The following is a 19,393-nucleotide window of genomic DNA, read 5'->3' as shown; positions in this document are numbered from 1 at the left end:
ACTACATTAATAGAAGTTTCATGTTTGGTTTTGAAACACAGTACCGAGTCAGCTAGATACACAAAAATTCAGCCTTAGGTAGACAAACTGATTTCACCTGCTACTGGCATTACACTGGAGTGCATATGAAGGGCAGTCAGGTTGCAGATTTGAAACAGTAGATTGCAATAGTTACTAACTCTGTAAAACCTGGAGATAGCCAGCGTGTAAAGAAAAAGTGTTATTTTTAATTTTTTATGAAGATAATGTGGTACTTCCTGTTTTCTGCATTCACTCTAGAAATCCTTAAAATATTTAATGAAGTACAGAAAATTAAGTTCTTTTTCCATATTCTGGAAAATGGTTACATGTTATCTTTTGTCAAAGTGGAACTTTTACCCAACTGGCAAATCCACCTATGCTGTTCACTGGTGCAAAGTAACAAGAAGAAGCTTCCTTAGCTAACAAAAGAAAGGTGGGTCTGGAAATAAAGAAAGTAGACCAAATAAGTACATTCTGTCAGGGCGTACGGGAAAACGAGGTCAGCTGTCTTATTTGTGAGGAGGGGTGTAGAGTATGCTGCAAATATGCTCATGAAAAATTACAGAGTGGAAACTAACAGCTATACTAATGCAGCTTTCAGTCAACATTGTCAAGGAAAGCTGTCCATAAATGGGGAAAATTCAAGGTCATTCACGTCCTTTCAATGAATTTATAGGGACATCCTACTACAGGCCCAGGGGTTAACATTCCTATTACAACATAGTTTTAAATAAAGAAATAAATCTATTAGACCTTGCTTATTTTATTTATTTATTTTTTGTTGCCCTCTCACTATCATTACATACCACCTAAGTGTCTTTCTGTTAGAAATAACTTTCAGGCATAGAACTTCATCATGTTGTACTAGCCTTCTTTGATTTTTGGCAGAGAAGTTGTATTCCCCTTTTAAGAAGACTACACTACAACCAGTCTAAATTATGCTGCTTGCAGACTTTACAACTACCAATTCCATCATGATGACACTTTCCAAGTGATATGGAGACTAATAATGCAACTGACAAAAATCCGTTAACAAACAATGTGACAAAGAAATGTGTGTAATATTTACTGTGAAGTCAGTGAAAACCACTCGACTTTTTAAAGATGAGTTAATCTGCTCTCAGCTACTTGACAAAATACAATAAGCTATCCTGAGCATTCACTGACTGGTTAAAACGTGGAGCATCCAAAACTTTGTAGGATGACTGACAGCAGTGTACATATTTGCATTCTCTGAAATAAATAAAAACATGTTTTCTCTGAAGGACAGGATACATCATGAAATGATATTTCATACCTAAAGTTAGAAAAGACAATTTAAAAAGACAGTGACAAAAAGACTGTTTTACTTCAAGAAAAGTGCCAAAGGTATGCTCACCTTCTGAGAGTTCACGAACAGCTTGTGAATTATTCTACCCGCTGGACCCCTTCCTGCTCCAATGACTGACACTTCGGGTTGCTCCAGAAGACAGCTCACAAACCTGGCAACAATAATAAAAATAAAATAAAACAAATCTTGACTGCAAGCTGTGCTTAAAGCATTCTGACATCTGACAAATTAGCTTATTCGAAAGTCTTTCAGATTTTAACCTTTTGAGAGTGTCAAAATAACAATGTATACATATACGAACAAATACTATCTGAGGATTGACAGTATTATTAGCTGAAGTGACATTTTGATTTAATTTGCGACTACCAGTTCTGACAAAGCTTGCCATTATCAACTTTTCAGTATTTTGCTAATGAAACTTGGTTTTATTTTAGTACAAAAATATTGAAGGTGACAGCCAGCCAAGTTGGAAATATTGAAAAGATATGTAAATGCGTCTAAATTTTAAACAGCTATACTAAGATGAAATAATTTTATAGCAAATTTTAGTACAGTTACATTGCTTGTGAACTCACAAACAATAATATCACCATTTAAGTACTTGAAATGGAAAATATTCCATCTATATTCATTTCTTCCCCTTTTAACCAAACTGATAATGTGGCTTGGTATGATATCAACCTTTGTCTCTTCATTTGCTTTGTGTAGAAGCCGCGGTGGTACAGCGGTTGCATTGTTGCCTCACAGCAAGAGGTTCTCTTGTTCGATTCTCAGCTAGTGTGTAGGGAGTGCCTTCTGTGTGGAGTCTGCATGTCCTCCCCGCGGCCGAGTGGCCTCCGAAAGACATGCGTGAATGGGCGTGCCTTCACTTTAGGTTGGAGGTCGGGCTGGCATCTCGGCACCATAAAAATCTACTGCCAATCATTAGCGGACCAGAGTTCCGCTGTGGCGACCCCTTACCGAAAAACCGAAAAGACTAACAACAACATTGGCACCACTACCATATACATGCAACTAAGTATATCATGCATTCCGGAATCTACTCAATGATCTGACTCCAGATTCAGAAAACCTTGCTTTTAACCACAAAGATTAGTTACAGAAAATTAGGCAATAAATATGTAACATGGTGGACTGCAGTTTAGAAAACTGGATATGCTGACCAAAAGCAACTTTGTAAACTAGCAAGTTGTTCATTCTCATTGATCACCCTGTCGCCAAATCTGCATATGAGGAGCAAAAAATAATTTAGCAATGCTTTCCTGCAAGACAGGCTGCTCTGAAGCTCAGCATTGCATTTCAGAGCTATCTTGAATACTGAAGCAGTTGTGTGCACTAGCTGCATGATAAACAAACCCATTCTGTTGTTGCAGATGCCTTGTGCAGCTACAGATAATATCAAATGAATTTAAGTTTATGAAATCTTTAAATGCATTTATATACATCAAGTTACTCAATGAGTATGTGAGTATGTGAGTATGTGTATGTGTTTGTATGTATGTATGTATATATATATATATATATATATATATATATATATATATATATATATAAATATATATGTGTGTGTGTGTATATATATATATATATATATATATATGGAAATGCTGCCCCTGTCCTGAAGTTAATGTAAAATCAGGTTTACCAGTGTTGACCTCTCATTGAGACAAAGGCTCCATGAATTACCTAATTAATTATTAGTAGAAAATACATTTACAGATCACCTGAATCAGTGAGATTCACCCAGTACAGATTTTGCAGCCTGGTGATGCTTCTAAATCCCAATCCTGGTCTGCGGCACTGTTTCAGAAGTGTTTTTCATTGGTCGATCACTCTTACTGTATATTGAGCACAATGTTTATCTAATTACAGTGACTTTATAAAATGATGAGTCTATATTAAGAGCACCAAGCCAGGAAGTTTGTAGCAAAACACAGAAATATCTATAGAATTACAACAAGCTTTCATTTACAATGGGATTTTGGAAAAAAATAGATTACATTTAAAAACAGAAACATTTCAGCATACATTTTTTTTCAAAAATGCATGATACACTGGTGTTTAAAAATGCAATCCAACTCATAAAGTCAAACTCTGCAGGTCAAATCTTTCGCAGCAAACTATGGAATGCTGACAAGGAGTAATAATACCAAAAACACAAGTGCATATCTAATAGACTCTTATTTTTTTTTATGGAGTTACTAAACACTTATGTGCCACTGTACATTTTAAATGCTATCCTGAAACATTTTCATTTTTCACTGAGTCTATTTATGTCCACTGAAGTTCTCTCTGTTAAATTCTAAGCTGTAAATTTTTAGTGTGCATCAAGTTTAGCTTATGCAGGTACGTTAAGATCACCATTATCCTTGTTCTTACTAATATAATACCAGTTTACAGTTATTTAAGTGCCACAAAAGATAAAGACCTGACTATGACACAGCTGACCCCAGATTAATTATCAACCTGGGCAGTGAACCAGTTGAGCAGGGAGAATGGAAGTGAATGGTTAGCAGTGGCTCATCCATGCTGAACAAGGGAGGCAGCTAAGCTCACTGTTGCCCTAACATCTACCGCAGGATGGGTGTCACCTGCGGGAACAAGGAGCACCAGCTATGGAATGTGCACTCCTAGCAGTATACACTGTAGCTAAAACAAGCACACATACACAGAAGCTTGTATGTTCAACACTGGTATCGTGGCCACCTTTGACATCCGCACTAAGAATGCTCAGGATTAGGGCCTTCGCAAATGTTTTACTATGGCTGCCAGGATGGTAGTCTCACCACCCTATTCTCACCCTCCACAAGTGAAAAAAGGATGATCTATTCCACATGCTTTGAGGGATGGTATTTTGAGGTGATAGGTAAAGGGCTGTTAGCTGGTAGACACAATGGCAAGACAAAAATAACTAAAAAAAATACCTGTTCATATCATACAGTTTTGAATCATGTTATGACACTATCATTGGTCCAGCATGGGTGCAAAGTACTTGACTGGTTACTTTACAATGAAGAGACTACACACATGATTTAACTTGGTGTGCCAAACTATTTTTATCCATCAGCTGTGCCAGTTCTCTAAGTTTTGACCTAAGCTATGCAACCGAACCTTCCTTAATGGCATATACCTATAGAGCTCTTTCTATGCAGAAATTAAAGATAATTTAAATATCCTTCTGTAAATTATTAAATATTTTTGTAAGTCTTTCCTCACTGCATCAGGTTTGCCTCTTCTTGCTCTTGAGCCTTCTTTTTTCTCATATTTAAGAAAGATATTGTGTCTTTTGTTCTTTCTATCAGTTGTACTGTACCGGCAATGGCTACTCTTCTGTTGTTCTAGCATTAGTAACTACCTGCCCTTTCAACCATTCTAGATTATCTCTAATCCTGAGATGCTCTGATGCCTGCGTAATTGACCTTAATGGTTTTCACCACTATTATCTATACCAGTATGAATCAGTTTTACTGTTGCTGCTCTTCTAGAAAAATGCTGTCTTAACTATTCTCTTAAATCCTCTTAAAACAGAAGAATCTTCTCTTTAGCCATATCTTCCATTTTTTATGGTTAAGGCCTTTGCATCCCTTGCACAAGGTACAAGGTTTAATCCTGACCTCTGACCAATGCCTGTATGGAATTTGCATGTTCTTCCTGGGTCTCAGCCACCTTTTCAAAAACATGTTGAGTATTTACTCCTCAAACTCACAGAAGAATGGAGCTGTGGGCAACAGCACAGACTCAAGATGGTGACCTATAGAGGGAAAAGTTGCATAAAACAACTACTTTGGGCATTAAATATACTGCACAGTATCCTCAAGATAGGAGACTATGGATCACAGACTACACATCATAGCAGGGCTAGCCTAGTGCGAATGGGAAGAAAGATACCTGGGAACATACGTTTTAGGAGTGTAATGAGTTGGGAGACTTTAAAAACTCCCTACAGATTACTCTATCAGAAATACTGGGTGAGCAAATGGGTGTAACTAAGGAAATGATTTTTTAAGCTAGGATACAGGATCTGAATTGCCTAGACATAGTAAGGCCTTGCTAAGTTTAATTGTGGTGGCAGCCAAAAAAATAATTACTATAAAATGGAGATCAAAATATAAACCATCTGTATTTGAAATATTGAATTTTGCAACAGAGACAGAAGAACTGGAAGTGATATATTTAGAAAAGGGTAGGAGCAAATTACATAGAAAAAAATGAAAATTGTGGTTATTGGTTAGGGTTACTACACCTCACACCTGCTATAGCATTATATTAATAAGTGAATTCTGCTGAAGATTTTAATTCAGTAACCCCACTGCTAGAGAACTGCACTCTTTGAGAAGTAAAAATGACAGGTCTATATTAGATGAACGAATGGAGCATGTCGTACTCAACATTTTAAACATTCTTTCATCTAGTAGGGAACCAAAATGATAACTAAAATTCTAGGAACAACAGTCTAAATTCATACATGTTCAATACAAAGTGAAAGATAACATAAATGACACTCAAAGATCTCTAGGTAATCATGTCAGATGACAAAGACTGAAACTATGGTCAAAATCAGGGGAAAACAGGAGGCTCACATACGAATCAGCACAAGACTGTAGGTGTATGGGTACATAAAGTGGATATATGAGCATGAGATCTCAGACTATCTCTATGTCAGGGGACATGGGGACACCTAAGAAAAGGTTACAAGATAGAAAAGGTCAGCTAAGTGGGGGAAAGATAGAGAATGGCTCCTCCTTGGTCTGTACAGACAGGAAAAAAGGGTGGGATGGCAGGGTGGAAAGGAATGCTGCAGCACTGATTAGTAGTACATCTACTGCTCATAGGTTCATAGGTTCATACTAGGCTATCTGACCTAGGGCATTTATAAGCCTAGCCAGAGTGTGTATGGCTTTCGCCACCCATTTTAAATTAATTTTGCTATGCCCTTTTTCGAGGTTAGTATACTGTGCCTCTGTCTAACAGTGACACAGAAGTGATACCCGGGGTAAACCTACGATCTCCCATCCACTCATCAAGGTTCCTCTTGAAGAGAGTCAATGAAGGACTCTGCCTAACCTGGACTGGGATTTTATTCCAGAGTGAAGGGAGCCTCTGGGTTATGAATCTGTCCCTCCAGCATGTCCTATTTATTTCAGTGCTGAGGTTCAAGTCCCTCGAGCACGTAGCTCGATGGGATTTGGATTTTCTGAGGTGCAGCATGTCCATTAATTCAGGGTTGGACATGGCTTTATATGTCAGGCACAGATCGCCTCTGAGCAGGCGGTATGCCACTGAGTAGAGCTGGAGTTTCTTTAACCGGGCAGCATACGGCATCTGTTTGAGCCCCTTGATTCTCTTGGTGAGATACTTTGGGGGTCTTTCCAGTTGCTGCAGGTGTCTGGTAAGGTACATCCCAAAAGGGGCATTGTACTCAATTATGGGCCTGATGAGGGATGAGTAAAGAGGCACGATGACCTCCCCTGATCTAGATGTGAATCCCTTCATGATTAGGTGGGCTATATAAAATGTTTTTCTAACCACTTTGGCCACGTGGTTGTCAAATGAGAGATTGCTATCAACTTGGGTCCCCAGGTCCCTAATTACTTCTTCTGTACTTAATGGATTACCACCTATGTGGTAATTTGTGGGCACTTTGTTTTTGCCAAAGGGGATGGCTATACATTTTTTGACATTTAGCTTGAGGCCATGGCTCTGGCACCAGTTGTCTGTTTCTATGAGGCCCTTTTGGAGGATGCTTGTGTCGGCTGGAGAGTCTATTATGGCACCCAGTTTGCAGTCATCTGCGAACTTGGTCAGCCACAGTCCTTCCATGTTGGCCTGTACCTCCGAGAAATATATACCTAACAAGAGAGGTCCCAGGACCGAGCCTTGTGGGATGCCACTTGTAACTGGTTTGGAGTCTGACATGGCTCCAGCTATTCTAACCATGTGGGTTCTATCCTTGAGCCAGTTTGCAACCCATCTAGTGACATAGGGGTTTATATTTAAGCTGGTGAGCTTATCTATAATGCCTGAGTGGGGTATTGTATCGAAGGCTTTTGCGAGGTCCAAGTAGGCTGTGTGGACCACCTTCCCCTTGTCAATGGCCTTGGTGACTGTTTCAAAGAAATCGACCAGGTTTAAGAGGCAGGATCTGCCCTTAACAAAGCCGAACTGGGTAGGATCCAGTGTCTGTAGGTCCCCAATATCTTTATTTATAAGGTCCATGATGATCCTTTCCATAGCTTTGCAGACAAAGCTAGTGAGACTTATGGGGTTATAGTTTCCAGGATCCGTTGAGGCACCACCTTTGTGGAGAGGGACCACTGTTGCTGTACGCCACTCTTTGGGTACATATCCTGTAGTAAGGCTGAGATTGAACAGTAGTTTTAGGTTTGGGTTTAGCTCTTCTTGGAGTTCATGTAGGACGCAGCCCAGGACACCGTCTGGTCCCATTGATGCTGTGTTTCTTGCTTTGGAGAGGGCAGCTCTTACCTGAGCATCTGAGATGTCAGGGGGGCAGCACTCTGCTGGGATAGATATTAGCCCTTTTGGTGGGGAGGGGGGGGTAGAAGTTTGCGCTGAACCCGTCAGCTAGGATGTTGGCAATGTCTGTGGGTTCGGTGTATTTTTTGTCATTTTGGACTAATTCTGAGCATATCTGGGAATTCCCATCCAGATTCCTAACATAACTAAAGAAAGCCTTGTGATTATCCTTAGTGTCCTGTGCAATTTTTCTCTCGAAGCTGAGTGCCCATAGTTTTTTGCTAATACTGATCAGAGATGCCTTCCCTTTTTGGGATTTTGCTCTATCATGTAGTAGCTTCCTCCTTCTATTGTATGGTTTGTTTATGGCTGGGGTCCACCAGACAGGACGTCTGCCTTTGGAGGATTGGGTCTTGGTTTTATTTGGGATTGCATGATCCATGCATTCCTGAAGGTGTTCATAGAATGCATTTATAAAGGATTTTAAGGTCTGGGCCGTATTATCCACAGGCCCGGGGGCTTTGAAGGATTCCACCTCGGTTTTGAGGAGTGTGAAATTTGCTTTAGAGAAGTTTTTCACTGTGGTTTTCTGGGCATGGGGTGGGGTCGGGATGTGAATATCCAGTGAGATTAGTTTATGGTCTGATCTTACCAGTGAGGGATACACTTCTGGTCTGGAACATAGAGTCCCCATGTTGGTGATGATCAGGTCCAGTATGTTTTCCCCTCTTGTGGGAGTGGTAACAAGTTGTTCCATAGCATTTGAGTTTATAAATTCTAGGAACCTTTGGGCTAGGGTGTTGGAGCTAGAGTAATGCTCCCAGTCTATGGTTGGGTAGTTGAAGTCACCCAATATAATGGTGTTTGGAGAGACCTTCATATTTTCCAGTGTTCTCAGGAAGGCCGAGTGGGGTTCCTGGGTTTGGGAGGGTGGTCTGTAGCAGGCTATAAACTGGAAGGCAGTTTTACTCACTGTTAGTTGCACATGGATAGTCTCTGATGCTTCGTGCTGTGCCACCAACCTGGAGGTGTGGGTATCTTTGACGAATATTCATACTCCCTCTCCTTTTGTGGTTCGGTCCAAGTTTTGGGGCCGAAAAGCATGGTATGAGGTATAACCTGGTAGTGCTGGGGTGCTCTCGGGAGCCTTGAACCAGGTTTCTGTTACTGCACAGATATCAATGTTCTCCATGCTAAGGAGAGTTTCGAGTGCGTGCATCTTGGGGTTTAGACTTCTGGCGTTGAGTAGCATTACTCTTAGCTTCTTATCCCTTGTGATACCTATGGAGGTGGGTTTGTCTTTTGAGCCTTGCCTAAAAAAGGCACTATGGGGGTAGCAAGAGCCTTTGCCAATATCCGAAAGCCCAGGGGTGACAGGTGCAAGCCGTCCCTAGCGAAGCATCGTGGCTTGTCGAGCATGTCATCCCAGGCTGACAGGCATTGGATCCCCTTTGAATGACACCAATACTTAAGCCAATTGTTGAAACTGATAATCTTGTCTTCATACTGTGGCATAATTCTTGGTGAGGGTAAGATGCTAGTCAAGGTCAGGGTCATACTGGCCTGGGCTACATGCTCAGAGAGCTCCTCTATGTCTCTTTTCATGTAGTCCAGGGAGGTACGTCTCAGGTCATTCACATCAGCATGGACAATGACTGAGTCATATTTGTACTTGCCTTGGAGTGACCTGAGTGCTTGTGTTATGTGGCGGATCCTAGCGCCCGACAGGCAGCTCACCGTGACCTTCTCCTTGTTCAGCCTGGTGAGCGGGACGTCAGTGTGCCTGATGATAGAGTCACCTATTACACGTGTATCAGGTGTGTTGTTTAGCCTTAAGGGCTGTGACTGTTCGGCACACTGGCTTTGTGAGCTATGTGTTGCATGTGTTTTGTTTTGGGGTAGCGGTTGCTTGGGATTCTGCTTTGGAGGTCTCTGCTGCTTAGGCAGATTTTTATTTGGAGCCTCCAAGTATGTTTTTGTGTGTTTATGTGTTTGGTTTGCTGTCGTGGTAGGTCTATGTGAGACTGGAATTGTAGGGAGTGTGGTTTCCTTCTCCTCCTGACTGGTTACGCCAGTACTGAGTTGAGAGAGTTTAGCCTCCAGTTTGGCTATATGGTTGCATCTCTCACATGTGTTGGAATTTTTTGGGAGGAGGAGAGGGTTGTCTGTGTACATGAGGCAGTTGTAACATTGCCTCAAGATTCCCAGATTCACCAGCTGGACTGGAGAGGAGATTGACAACTGACCTTTGGACATGCTAGAATAGTATTGGGAATTTCTTTATAATTGAAAAAAATGGCCAATGGGGAGCAAGGTACTCCAGGGGGAGTTTGTGAGGGTGTAGTGCTTTTAATTTTTTAGTGCTGACTTATATAATTGCTTTAGTGAGCAAGTGCCAGGTAACTTAAATGCAAAAATGACAAACAGTAACTTTCTTTCAAGTGAAACAAGGAAATAAGTATAGTAAGCAATGCAGATATCACTACGGATCCACAGAAGCGCTGAAAAGCTGCGTTTTAGGTGAAATTAGCTTTTCAGGGAAATAACAAGCATACAAACAAAACTAGATTCAGCAGGCCTGGATCTAGTCTATGCTACAGCAAACAAGGTGTACCAATTACAGTAAGAAATAGTTCAAATATGCAGGCACTATAAGCCTTTAACCAGAAATTCCCAGCTCAGAAGGGCAGAGTCCAGCCTCTTCTCCCACAAGAGTGCAGACCACTAATTTCTTAAACCACTGTGCTATGTTCTTCCTTAGTTCACTGTTGCAGCATTCCAGACTGTTGGTTAATTCCCAAAGCTTAACATGTAGTAAGGGTAGACGGATCAGGCATAGGGGGTAACTGTCAATTAATCCAGAAAGGACAGACCTAGTAAAGGAAGTTCTGGGTCTTGAGAAAGCATCTACCCTATAGTGTTTAGCAAAAGTGTACACAGAAGTTGAAGTTACTACTTGTAGAATAGCTCTGGAATCAATTTCTTTGTAAAAGGCTCCAGAGAAGACAACTGCTCTAGTGGCATAGGTTTCACAGGCAAGTATTACGCTAACTGCCCTTCTAGGCCATTTTCAGCCTAGCCAATTTCCCTTTCTGTGCTTAAAATAACCTTTAATAATTTGAGAAGATGAAGACTTACCATGGTGGATGCAGCAAAAGGGAATGGATTTAGAAATCCGGTTAGCGATATTTTGTTTAGAGAATGGGTTGCCTAATTTGGCTTCCTGGAAAGAAATGAGAAAGCTGGTCAGTTTTCCAAATATCCTTGGTCTTATCCAAGTGAATTCTGAGCTGCTTGTGTGCATCCAGAGGGTGAGGTATTCATTCACTTTTGTTTTGAGGGTTAGAGAAGAAGGGTGCGAAGATTAATGGCCTGGGTTGTGGAAGAACTCACTGACTACCTTAGGCGTAAACAAAATGTTGGCCCTCAGAGAAATCTTGACCTAATGAAAAATAAGGAATGGAGGGGGAAGTCATAAAGGCTTGAAGCTCAGGAACACTTCTAGCAGAAGTAAGGGCCAATAGAAGAATGGTTTTCCATCCACAAAATTTTATAGAAGCCGCTGGTTCAAAAGGTGGCAGAGTAAGTTTTTCTAAGACAAAATTCAGGTCTCATGAAGGAGGATTAGTTTTCCTAGGTGAGTTCAAATGAAAGATGCTCTTGAGAAACTGCCTTACTTCAAGCCTAGAAAGCAGTGGACGGTCAACAGGAAAGCATGCAGAAATAGCAGATAAATGTGCCTTAACAGGGGAGTATGCTAGACCTGCTCCTAATAGCTCACATAAATAAGATAGGATAGTGAGAACCTGTTTAAGCAGGGTTCTGCTTGTTAGCACAACACCAAGTAGAAAATATTTTCCATTTGGATATACAAGACATTCTAGGTTTACTTGCCTCCTGAAGAACCTGCAGCACATCCTTAGAAAATTGGTGTCTGAAAGGGATCAGAATCATATCATCCACATGGTCAGGATGAGAGATGAGGCTGGGATTAAGTAGAGAGGCACTGTGTTGCATGAAGAAGTCCACTCTCTAAGGTAACCTGTGGTGATAACCCCTGATTACATGATAGGGAATAGGGGAAACAATGCTGACTAGCAAAACGTTTGGCTTGTCCCTTTGGATTTGTAACAAGATGTTTGGTATTAGGGGGAAAAGGCATAAGGAAACCTCTCTTCCCAAGGAAAGGATACAGTATCTGTCCTTAAGGGCTGAAAGCAAGAAGTCCTGGAGTAAAACAGTTGGAGCTGCTTGTTCTGAATGAAGGTAAATTGGTCTATCAGAGGAATACTCCACTTGTGGACTATGTCTAGGAAGACATCTCTGTTTAATATCCACTAGTGACAGTCTTCCCTGATCTGCTTACAAAATCTATCAGAACAATGTTCTGGGAGGGAATGTAAACTTTTTGGAGGGACAAATTTGTTTTTATGGCATGTTCCCAAGCAAAAAGAGCCAGGCTGCATAACTGATAAGATCTGGTCCCACACACCAACTTGTTTATATACCACATGGCTGTTGTGTTATCTGTGAAGATACAGAGGGACATGGAGACTACATGTGATCGAAGATTTGCAGGGCCTGAAGCAGTGGCACATTTGCTTCACACTGTTTTCTGTCATTTGATTTGGGGACCATGGCTCCTGGGCTCTTAGGGAACCTGTCCATGTCCTCAATCTAGGTCTGCTCGCTCTACGTTCATGATTTGTGTTCAGGTACTGTGAAGGAAATGTAAGATTGAAAGGAAAGCCTGGTTTGAACTTTAAATGAAATATCCACCACAGAAATTCTTTCTTCAGAATGGAAAAAAGTGAGATCTGAGTGTCAAGAGGGTGAAAATGCTGAGACCATATAGGCTTTAGGGACCACTAGATCTTTCTCATATGTAGTCTTACAAAAGGAACCATGGGTAAGGATGCTGACAGGAAACCCTGAACCCTGAGAATTTCCTTTGGAAGGCAAGACTGAAGGGGATGTGGAACTAAGCATCCATCAAGACCAAAGATACTAGAAAGGCAAGTATGTAAGGGAGTAGAGTCTGCAGAGACAGCATTTTGAATGGCAGCACCTTTAAAAGGGTGTTGAGATGAGATGAGACAAATCAAGAAAAAGCCTCCATTCTTCTTATTTTCTGTGCATCAGAAAAAGTCTGGAATAAAACTCTTTTCCTACATACTGGGGAGGGGGGGGGGCACATGTTCTGTTGTACCTCATTTGTGAAGTTCTTGAAGTTTAGGAGGTAAGAAGTTTACCTGTTGGGAGGGGGTGGTGGGATACCTTTGAATGGTGGAATATTCTTCCAAGTCATTCTGTAACCTTTCTGGATAATGGGAAGGACCTATTTGTTTGATGTTATGAGCTGCCAAGCAGAAAGGGATTAGGTCAGTCTTTTTGATAAAGGGAGGGAAGGAGGGACTGAAGAGAACTAGAAGAGGTAAGAAATAGGCTGATTTGCTTAGAAAAGGAGGATTCCCACACTTGGAGTCTTCTGCACGGTTTGTCCTGAAATTTCTTTCTTGGAATTTTTCTAGCTAGTGTCCCTTCCAGAAAAGGAAGTGGGCTTAGCCGGGTAGTTTCTCTGAGAAGTGAGAACAAAAGTGAGGAAAAAAAACATTTGAGATCTTGCATTATTTTATGTTGTTCTTGCAAGGATTTAAACAAGTTGGCTGCCTCAGAACCAAATGAGATCCTTATTAACTGGAGAATACAAGAATTTAGCATTAATATTCTCAGGCACAGACAGGGAATGAAGCCATGCTTCTCTTTTGGTGACAGATCCAGTAGCAGCTGTTGTGGAAAAAGCTTCCACCACATCATAACCGCATTTAATAGTATGACTTGATACCTGAGTAGCTTGAGCCATGATGGAAATAGCCTGCTGTTTAATGTCAGACACTTCTATGGAAGACAGGTTTTTATTCAAATCAGTCAGAATAGACCATGAATGTTTGGTGATTGGAGACTGGTAATTCACAGGTTTGAATTCCTGGGTGGAAGAGGTGTACACCTTCTTTCCATATCTATCCATTGTCCTACTCTCTTTGCCTGAAAGTAGGGCACTAGCAGCAGGTAAACATTTAGATGGCATGTCTGTGCAAAACAGAAAAAATACAGTAATCTGCCAAATGGATCTTATGTAAGAAGTTTAGGTCTTCAAGCACCTTATAAAACCTATCAGGTTTCAGGCATTGGAAGATGACAGTCTGGTGCAGCAGAACTGAACGCAAAAGCATCCAGAAAAGCCTCTAAAAATCAAAAGAAAGGTGCAGGGATGGGGTTACCAACCTCTAGTAAACTGTAATATCTGTTATGTACATCAGATATTTCTCTGGATTCCGACTCAAAATACTGCACTGTCTTAGTGCTGGTTTTCCCAAAGGAGATTTCCTCTACATGTGAATCAGGGAATAAAATACAGGTTCACAGCCTAGTACTAGGCTAGCTGTCCTTGTGGGACATTTTTAAGCCTAGCCAATGTACCTTTTGGTACATGAATCAATCTACTCCATTTGGCTAGAGATTGGCCTTAACCATCTCATGGTCAATAATTATAACCTACCCCTAAACAGAATAACTGGGATCAAACAATAGATAATTTGAGCTGACCTAAGCATGGGATAAAAGCATTTAGGAGCTGCCTCTGTCCATTAGTAGTACAAGGAGCAGTCCTGAAGTAAATTTTTTGTTTCCCATCCATAGACCCAATGAATATGGACAGGAGTGAACTTTGTTTAATGTGGATGGGGAGTCTGTTCTAGAGCAGTGGTTTCCTCTATGTTTCCTTCCTGTCCCTCGAAACCATTCTGCTGATGCTGCAAAAGACTCACAGGGACCGAGTAAGAAAATTTACCATACAGTGTATACCTTGTTGTAAACATTTCATATTCAGAGATGGCTCACGCTTTAGCCCAAAGCTCATCAACAAGGAGGGCTGTCTCTGTGGTCATGCTAAATACTAAACAGGAAGTCCAAGGGAGAGTCCTGTGCTAATTAGTCAAGTGCTCTCCCCCAGAAATGCCCATAGCAAGGCATTTATGCAGCCGAACAACTCTAAAGTAACAACAGCTTGTGTTAATGAACACAGTGGTAAAGCATTAACCCATTCTAGCTAACCCTAACCCTACATCAGTAGTACACTAACTACTACATCAGTATCACCAGATGGAGTGACAGATATTTAAATCCAAAGTATCCTGTGTTTCTGCAATAAGCTGCCCTTATCTACCAAGCAGAACAGTTTCCTAGCAACCTTAAAAAACTGACTTCATGGGTGATGACTTTTTACTGGGGATATATAGTGAAAGCCTACTTAATGGGTAGCATTGCTAATCTCTTACCAATATACAGTATTATATGGCTGCATTTCTGGATGGCCATAAGCTTATTACAGACCTAAGAACTCTGAACTTCTCAATGGATTTGTAAAACTACTTTTCACAGATGGGGATGTCGACCCACGGAATGGAGTACTGGAAGGAGTGGATAGAGAATACACAGAAACATTCAACAATGCATGGGACGAGAGGAAAAATGATAAAGGGGAAGTCAGGGATGGAGGGAAGGCAGAATATTACATCATTTATCAGGGCAGATGAGAAAGGTCTACTGTAACTTACTGGTGTCATGCTAATTTACTATAATTTTCTGCTAATGCTACCTTGTACCAACAATTCATAGTGGCTGTGTTTGTAACATTCAATTGCTGCATGCATGTTATGGTCCTCTACTTCACAAAAAAAAAAAAAACTCTTGAAAACGTGGATTTCGTCACTTTTCCAAACATAATTGAACAGTACTATTTGTGGCATGAGTGTATTTCTCAGGATGGTGTCCTCCTCCTCCTCAACTCCTTTTTCTAGTCGGGATCAGGGTGTCACATTAACTGTACCAGCTCTATTGATTCAGTGCTACTCTTTTACCATCACTTTCTATCATGTCTGACTTTTCTAGGGCTTCGCTGATGCAATCCAGTCATTTCTTGGCTGAATGCCTTTGTTTCTTCTTATATTCTTCCGGTTTCTCCCATTTCTTCTTCAGCAAACCATCTTCTGTTTTCCTGCATGTGTGAGCAAAACCACCACAATCTCCTCTCCTTGGCAATTTCTGGAACTGTGGCAACTTTGGCTTCTGTTCTGATGTCCTCAATTCTTCGTCTGGCCCACAGTGCACATCTTACCATTTATCTCAGGCATTTCATTATCCATCATCTCAACCTTCCTCAACTACTCTGCCTTCAATACTCAGGTTTTTGTGCCATACAGAAACACTAGTCACACCACTGTTTTCTGTATCTCACTTTTCAGCTTTTTTTGGAATTCCGCTGTCAGACAGTACCCCTGACACTCTGTGCCATTTGCTGTAGCAACTCAGACTCTTGCTTTGACATCCTCATTCAGACTTCCCTTCTCCTTAATTATCTCATGCTGTACCTACTGAAGTCTAAAATAAGTCCCAAGTCCTGGGTATTTCTGGTGCTAGAAAGTCAATCAACCTCCCACACATGTAGTTCCACTGCTTCAATCCTTGTCCCTCCACAAACATCAGTTTGCTAGTTCAGTTTTTATCTTGGCCTTCTCCCCATGCAGGCTCATGACTGCATCTGAATTTATCTCCCAACCAAAAATCAGTATCACTAATGGATTTTATCTTTAAAAATCAGCTGTACGCAAGGAGACTCCTTACAGCTTAAAATGGGAGAAAAAGTATTGGGATGGCTATACTCCTGTTACATACTTCTGGTAACAAGATTAACAACAAAGCCTTGCAAAGGAACAGATATGCTGTGTGGTGCTTCTACCCTGTGATTAGATGGATGTTCTACATGCTATGCCTGAACTGCTGATTGAGTTACAGCTGATAAAGATGATGCAACATTCCAAGACATTTCAAGACTCGGTAGTTGGTTTGAAAAGCTATGTGATGTCCGCCTGCATCCTGGCTGCTTTATACATAGAATAACAAGCACAACTCTAACGTACCACATAGGCTACTATATAGGAAATCATAGCTTCACAAGAAGAACCATTCAAAACATGTTTGACAAGTTTGCACCATCTTCGGGTGATGAAACTCTCACTCTAACCATTAGTAAACATGATGTGATAGCTAAAATCCTTTATTACAATAAATACCAAACTTTATAAAAAGTATATATGTAACAATCAACCTATAAAAAAACAAATATTCACATCTATATAATGCCACTAAAGCATACTAAAAGTTGCATATTATAATACATATGATAAATATAATGAAATGAATATATATTCAATATATTAAATATGTTAAATATAGAAGCATATAGCAAATAAATTATTAATTATAGATACAAGCTACTTAGTTCCTATATCTATGCGCTAATATCTAAATATTCAAGTATTTCCACTAACTTTATTTCTTTTAAGTGCCTTCAACTTAAGAACTGGAGCTATAGAACTACGTTTGTTGTTAATTCCTGGCCAAGTATCTGCTTGTAGTCTTACTTACCATTCCTATTCTTTTAATTCTAAAAGCAAGCCCCATGGTTTCTTATCATCCATATCTACATGTTCTATAACAGTATAAGTAAACTGGTGTCCAGGATGAGTAATGGAATGTTTGTTGTTACATATATACTTTTTATAAAGTTTGGTATTTATTGTAACTTAATGGAATAATTTAGCATGATTAGGGCATTGTTTTTTTAAATTTGTCTTTTTAAATGTCCATTTTAAGATCGCATATATGTTGTTAATTAACTTATGACAGGAAATGACATCATGATTGAGAGTGTGGAGAATTGTAAAAGAATGTCTGATGAAGTATAACATTAATTTATATGAAAGCGCTAACCATTTATTTTCTTTGTGATTGCCTTGTGAATACATTTTGCTGGCTGATTTTATGGTGGTTCGTTCCTGGATTTCTGTGGTGGTTTATCATTGCATTCATGTGGTGTTTTCATATCAACATTATTAACCAAAGATGAAAATGAATAAGAAATGAAATAAAAAATGAAAGGTGGATTGTTGTTTTTAGCCATTTAGTTGCATTCGACTCTAAGAAATTTAATACATCAGGCCTATCCATCAGCTGCTTCTTCAAGTTCTTGAAAATTCATATTCATAATTATTTTAATAGTGCTGTCTTGCCATCTTAGCCTCTGCTGCTAAAATATGGAGACATTTTCTCTATACAAGGCTATACGAGAAAAATCAAAATTGTACTTAAAAATCCAGTTTGTAGTCCTTGCATATGAGATAAGCCATGCCAGCACCCAATTATCTGATAATATAACAATAATTACTTTTTAACTAGTGAGTGAGCTGGTCTGAAGATCTTTTGCAGTCACCACATGGACCTGATTGCAAAGAGAATAGTGATTTCAGCTTGACAGTGAGGTTTATACAGATACACACTTGTTTAAGACTGCACTTTTGAATTAGTCCAGTAGAAAAAAAATGAGCATAAATTATATTCACACCAAGCAGTAATGCTAAAATCACAAATGAAATAAATACTGGGTACTGGTAACATTAACAAAGTTGTACATAGCAGGTTAAGCATTACTAGTAATGTTTAACCCCTATATACAATATATATAAAATATGCACAGCTTGATATACAAGCACGCACACATACGTCTCATATAAATGATATATGATACTGTTACACTTTATTCAGTGGTTCTGTTAAAGTATGACATTATATTATTATTTTTGCTCTATTTAGTGCCCATATTAATGTCAGAGTTCTGGGAAAACATTTTGCTGAATTTGTGCATTGGCATGCTGCTAACCATTATCCCCTGAAGCACTTACATGCTACTTCACTGTAGGAATGTTCTACGTGTGATGATTTAAATCCATGAAGGGCACTTTTGGCTTCTTATCTCAGGAGGGAGTTTATTCCACAGAGCAATGCCTAACTTGGAAAAAGTGCATTCTCCTATTGCAGTTTTAAAAGGGGGTGGGTCTACTAAATGACATTACATTGTCTTGAGTATTTCCTTAGGGAGCATGTATGTTGTCTGAGAGGGAATTTTCTCTTCAAAGAAGGGCAGTAGCCTTCATTTACAAATTTATATATCAGTGTGCCTAAGAGAAAGGTTGATCTTTCAGTGACAGGTAACCCGTTTAGCATCTTGAGGAAGTTGCAATGATGTACCCGAAGGACTGCAAGCAATGCAAATCGGCACACTTTGTTTTCTGCTGTCTGAACTCTATGTCTACTGTAAGCAGAACAGTAACCTATACTCCAGTTTTGGAAGAAGTATATTTTTACAATGTGAAATGCAAGCGGCAAGAGAAAGAAGGTGTGAAATTCTATAGCACGATTTCAATTGTAATAGAACCTTGTTAACTACACTGTAAGTATACATGCTGAAGTTGAGAGAGGGGGTCAAGAGTAAGGCCTATGTATTTCTACTTCGACACAGTGGGAGTAGCAGTGTTCTGGTTAACAGTTATTTTTAAGTTTGGTAGTTCTCTTAGCTTGTTGGGAGTAGTAAGGAGTATTACACTAGTCTTTTTATGGTTAATGTGGAGGTTATTTTCGCCCCAGGTGCAGAGGTTTGAAAAAGACTGCTGG

At 39.9% G+C, this 19,393-nt stretch overlaps 1 protein-coding gene across 4 annotated transcripts in view; it reads right to left on the bottom strand.

Moving 5' to 3' along the window:
- Nucleotides 1-19,393, bottom strand: part of RAB3GAP1 (RAB3 GTPase activating protein catalytic subunit 1) — a 2,239,542-nt gene that overhangs the window by 81,717 nt on the left and 2,138,432 nt on the right. For all 4 annotated transcript variants that reach the window (XM_044074944.1, XM_044074945.1, XM_044074942.1 and 1 more), the window contains one exon: nt 1,400-1,502. In XM_044074944.1, the coding sequence (XP_043930879.1) occupies nt 1,400-1,502 (103 nt within the window). The remainder of the gene's footprint in view (nt 1-1,399; nt 1,503-19,393) is intronic.

Source organism: Protopterus annectens, chromosome 6.part0, assembly GCF_019279795.1.
Source record: "Protopterus annectens isolate FY-2018-M chromosome 6.part0, PAN1.0, whole genome shotgun sequence".
In the NCBI taxonomy this organism is placed as follows: domain Eukaryota; kingdom Metazoa; phylum Chordata; order Ceratodontiformes; family Protopteridae; genus Protopterus; species Protopterus annectens.
Note: the sequence above shows the minus strand (reverse complement) of the source record. Positions and strands in the feature narration are given on the sequence as shown.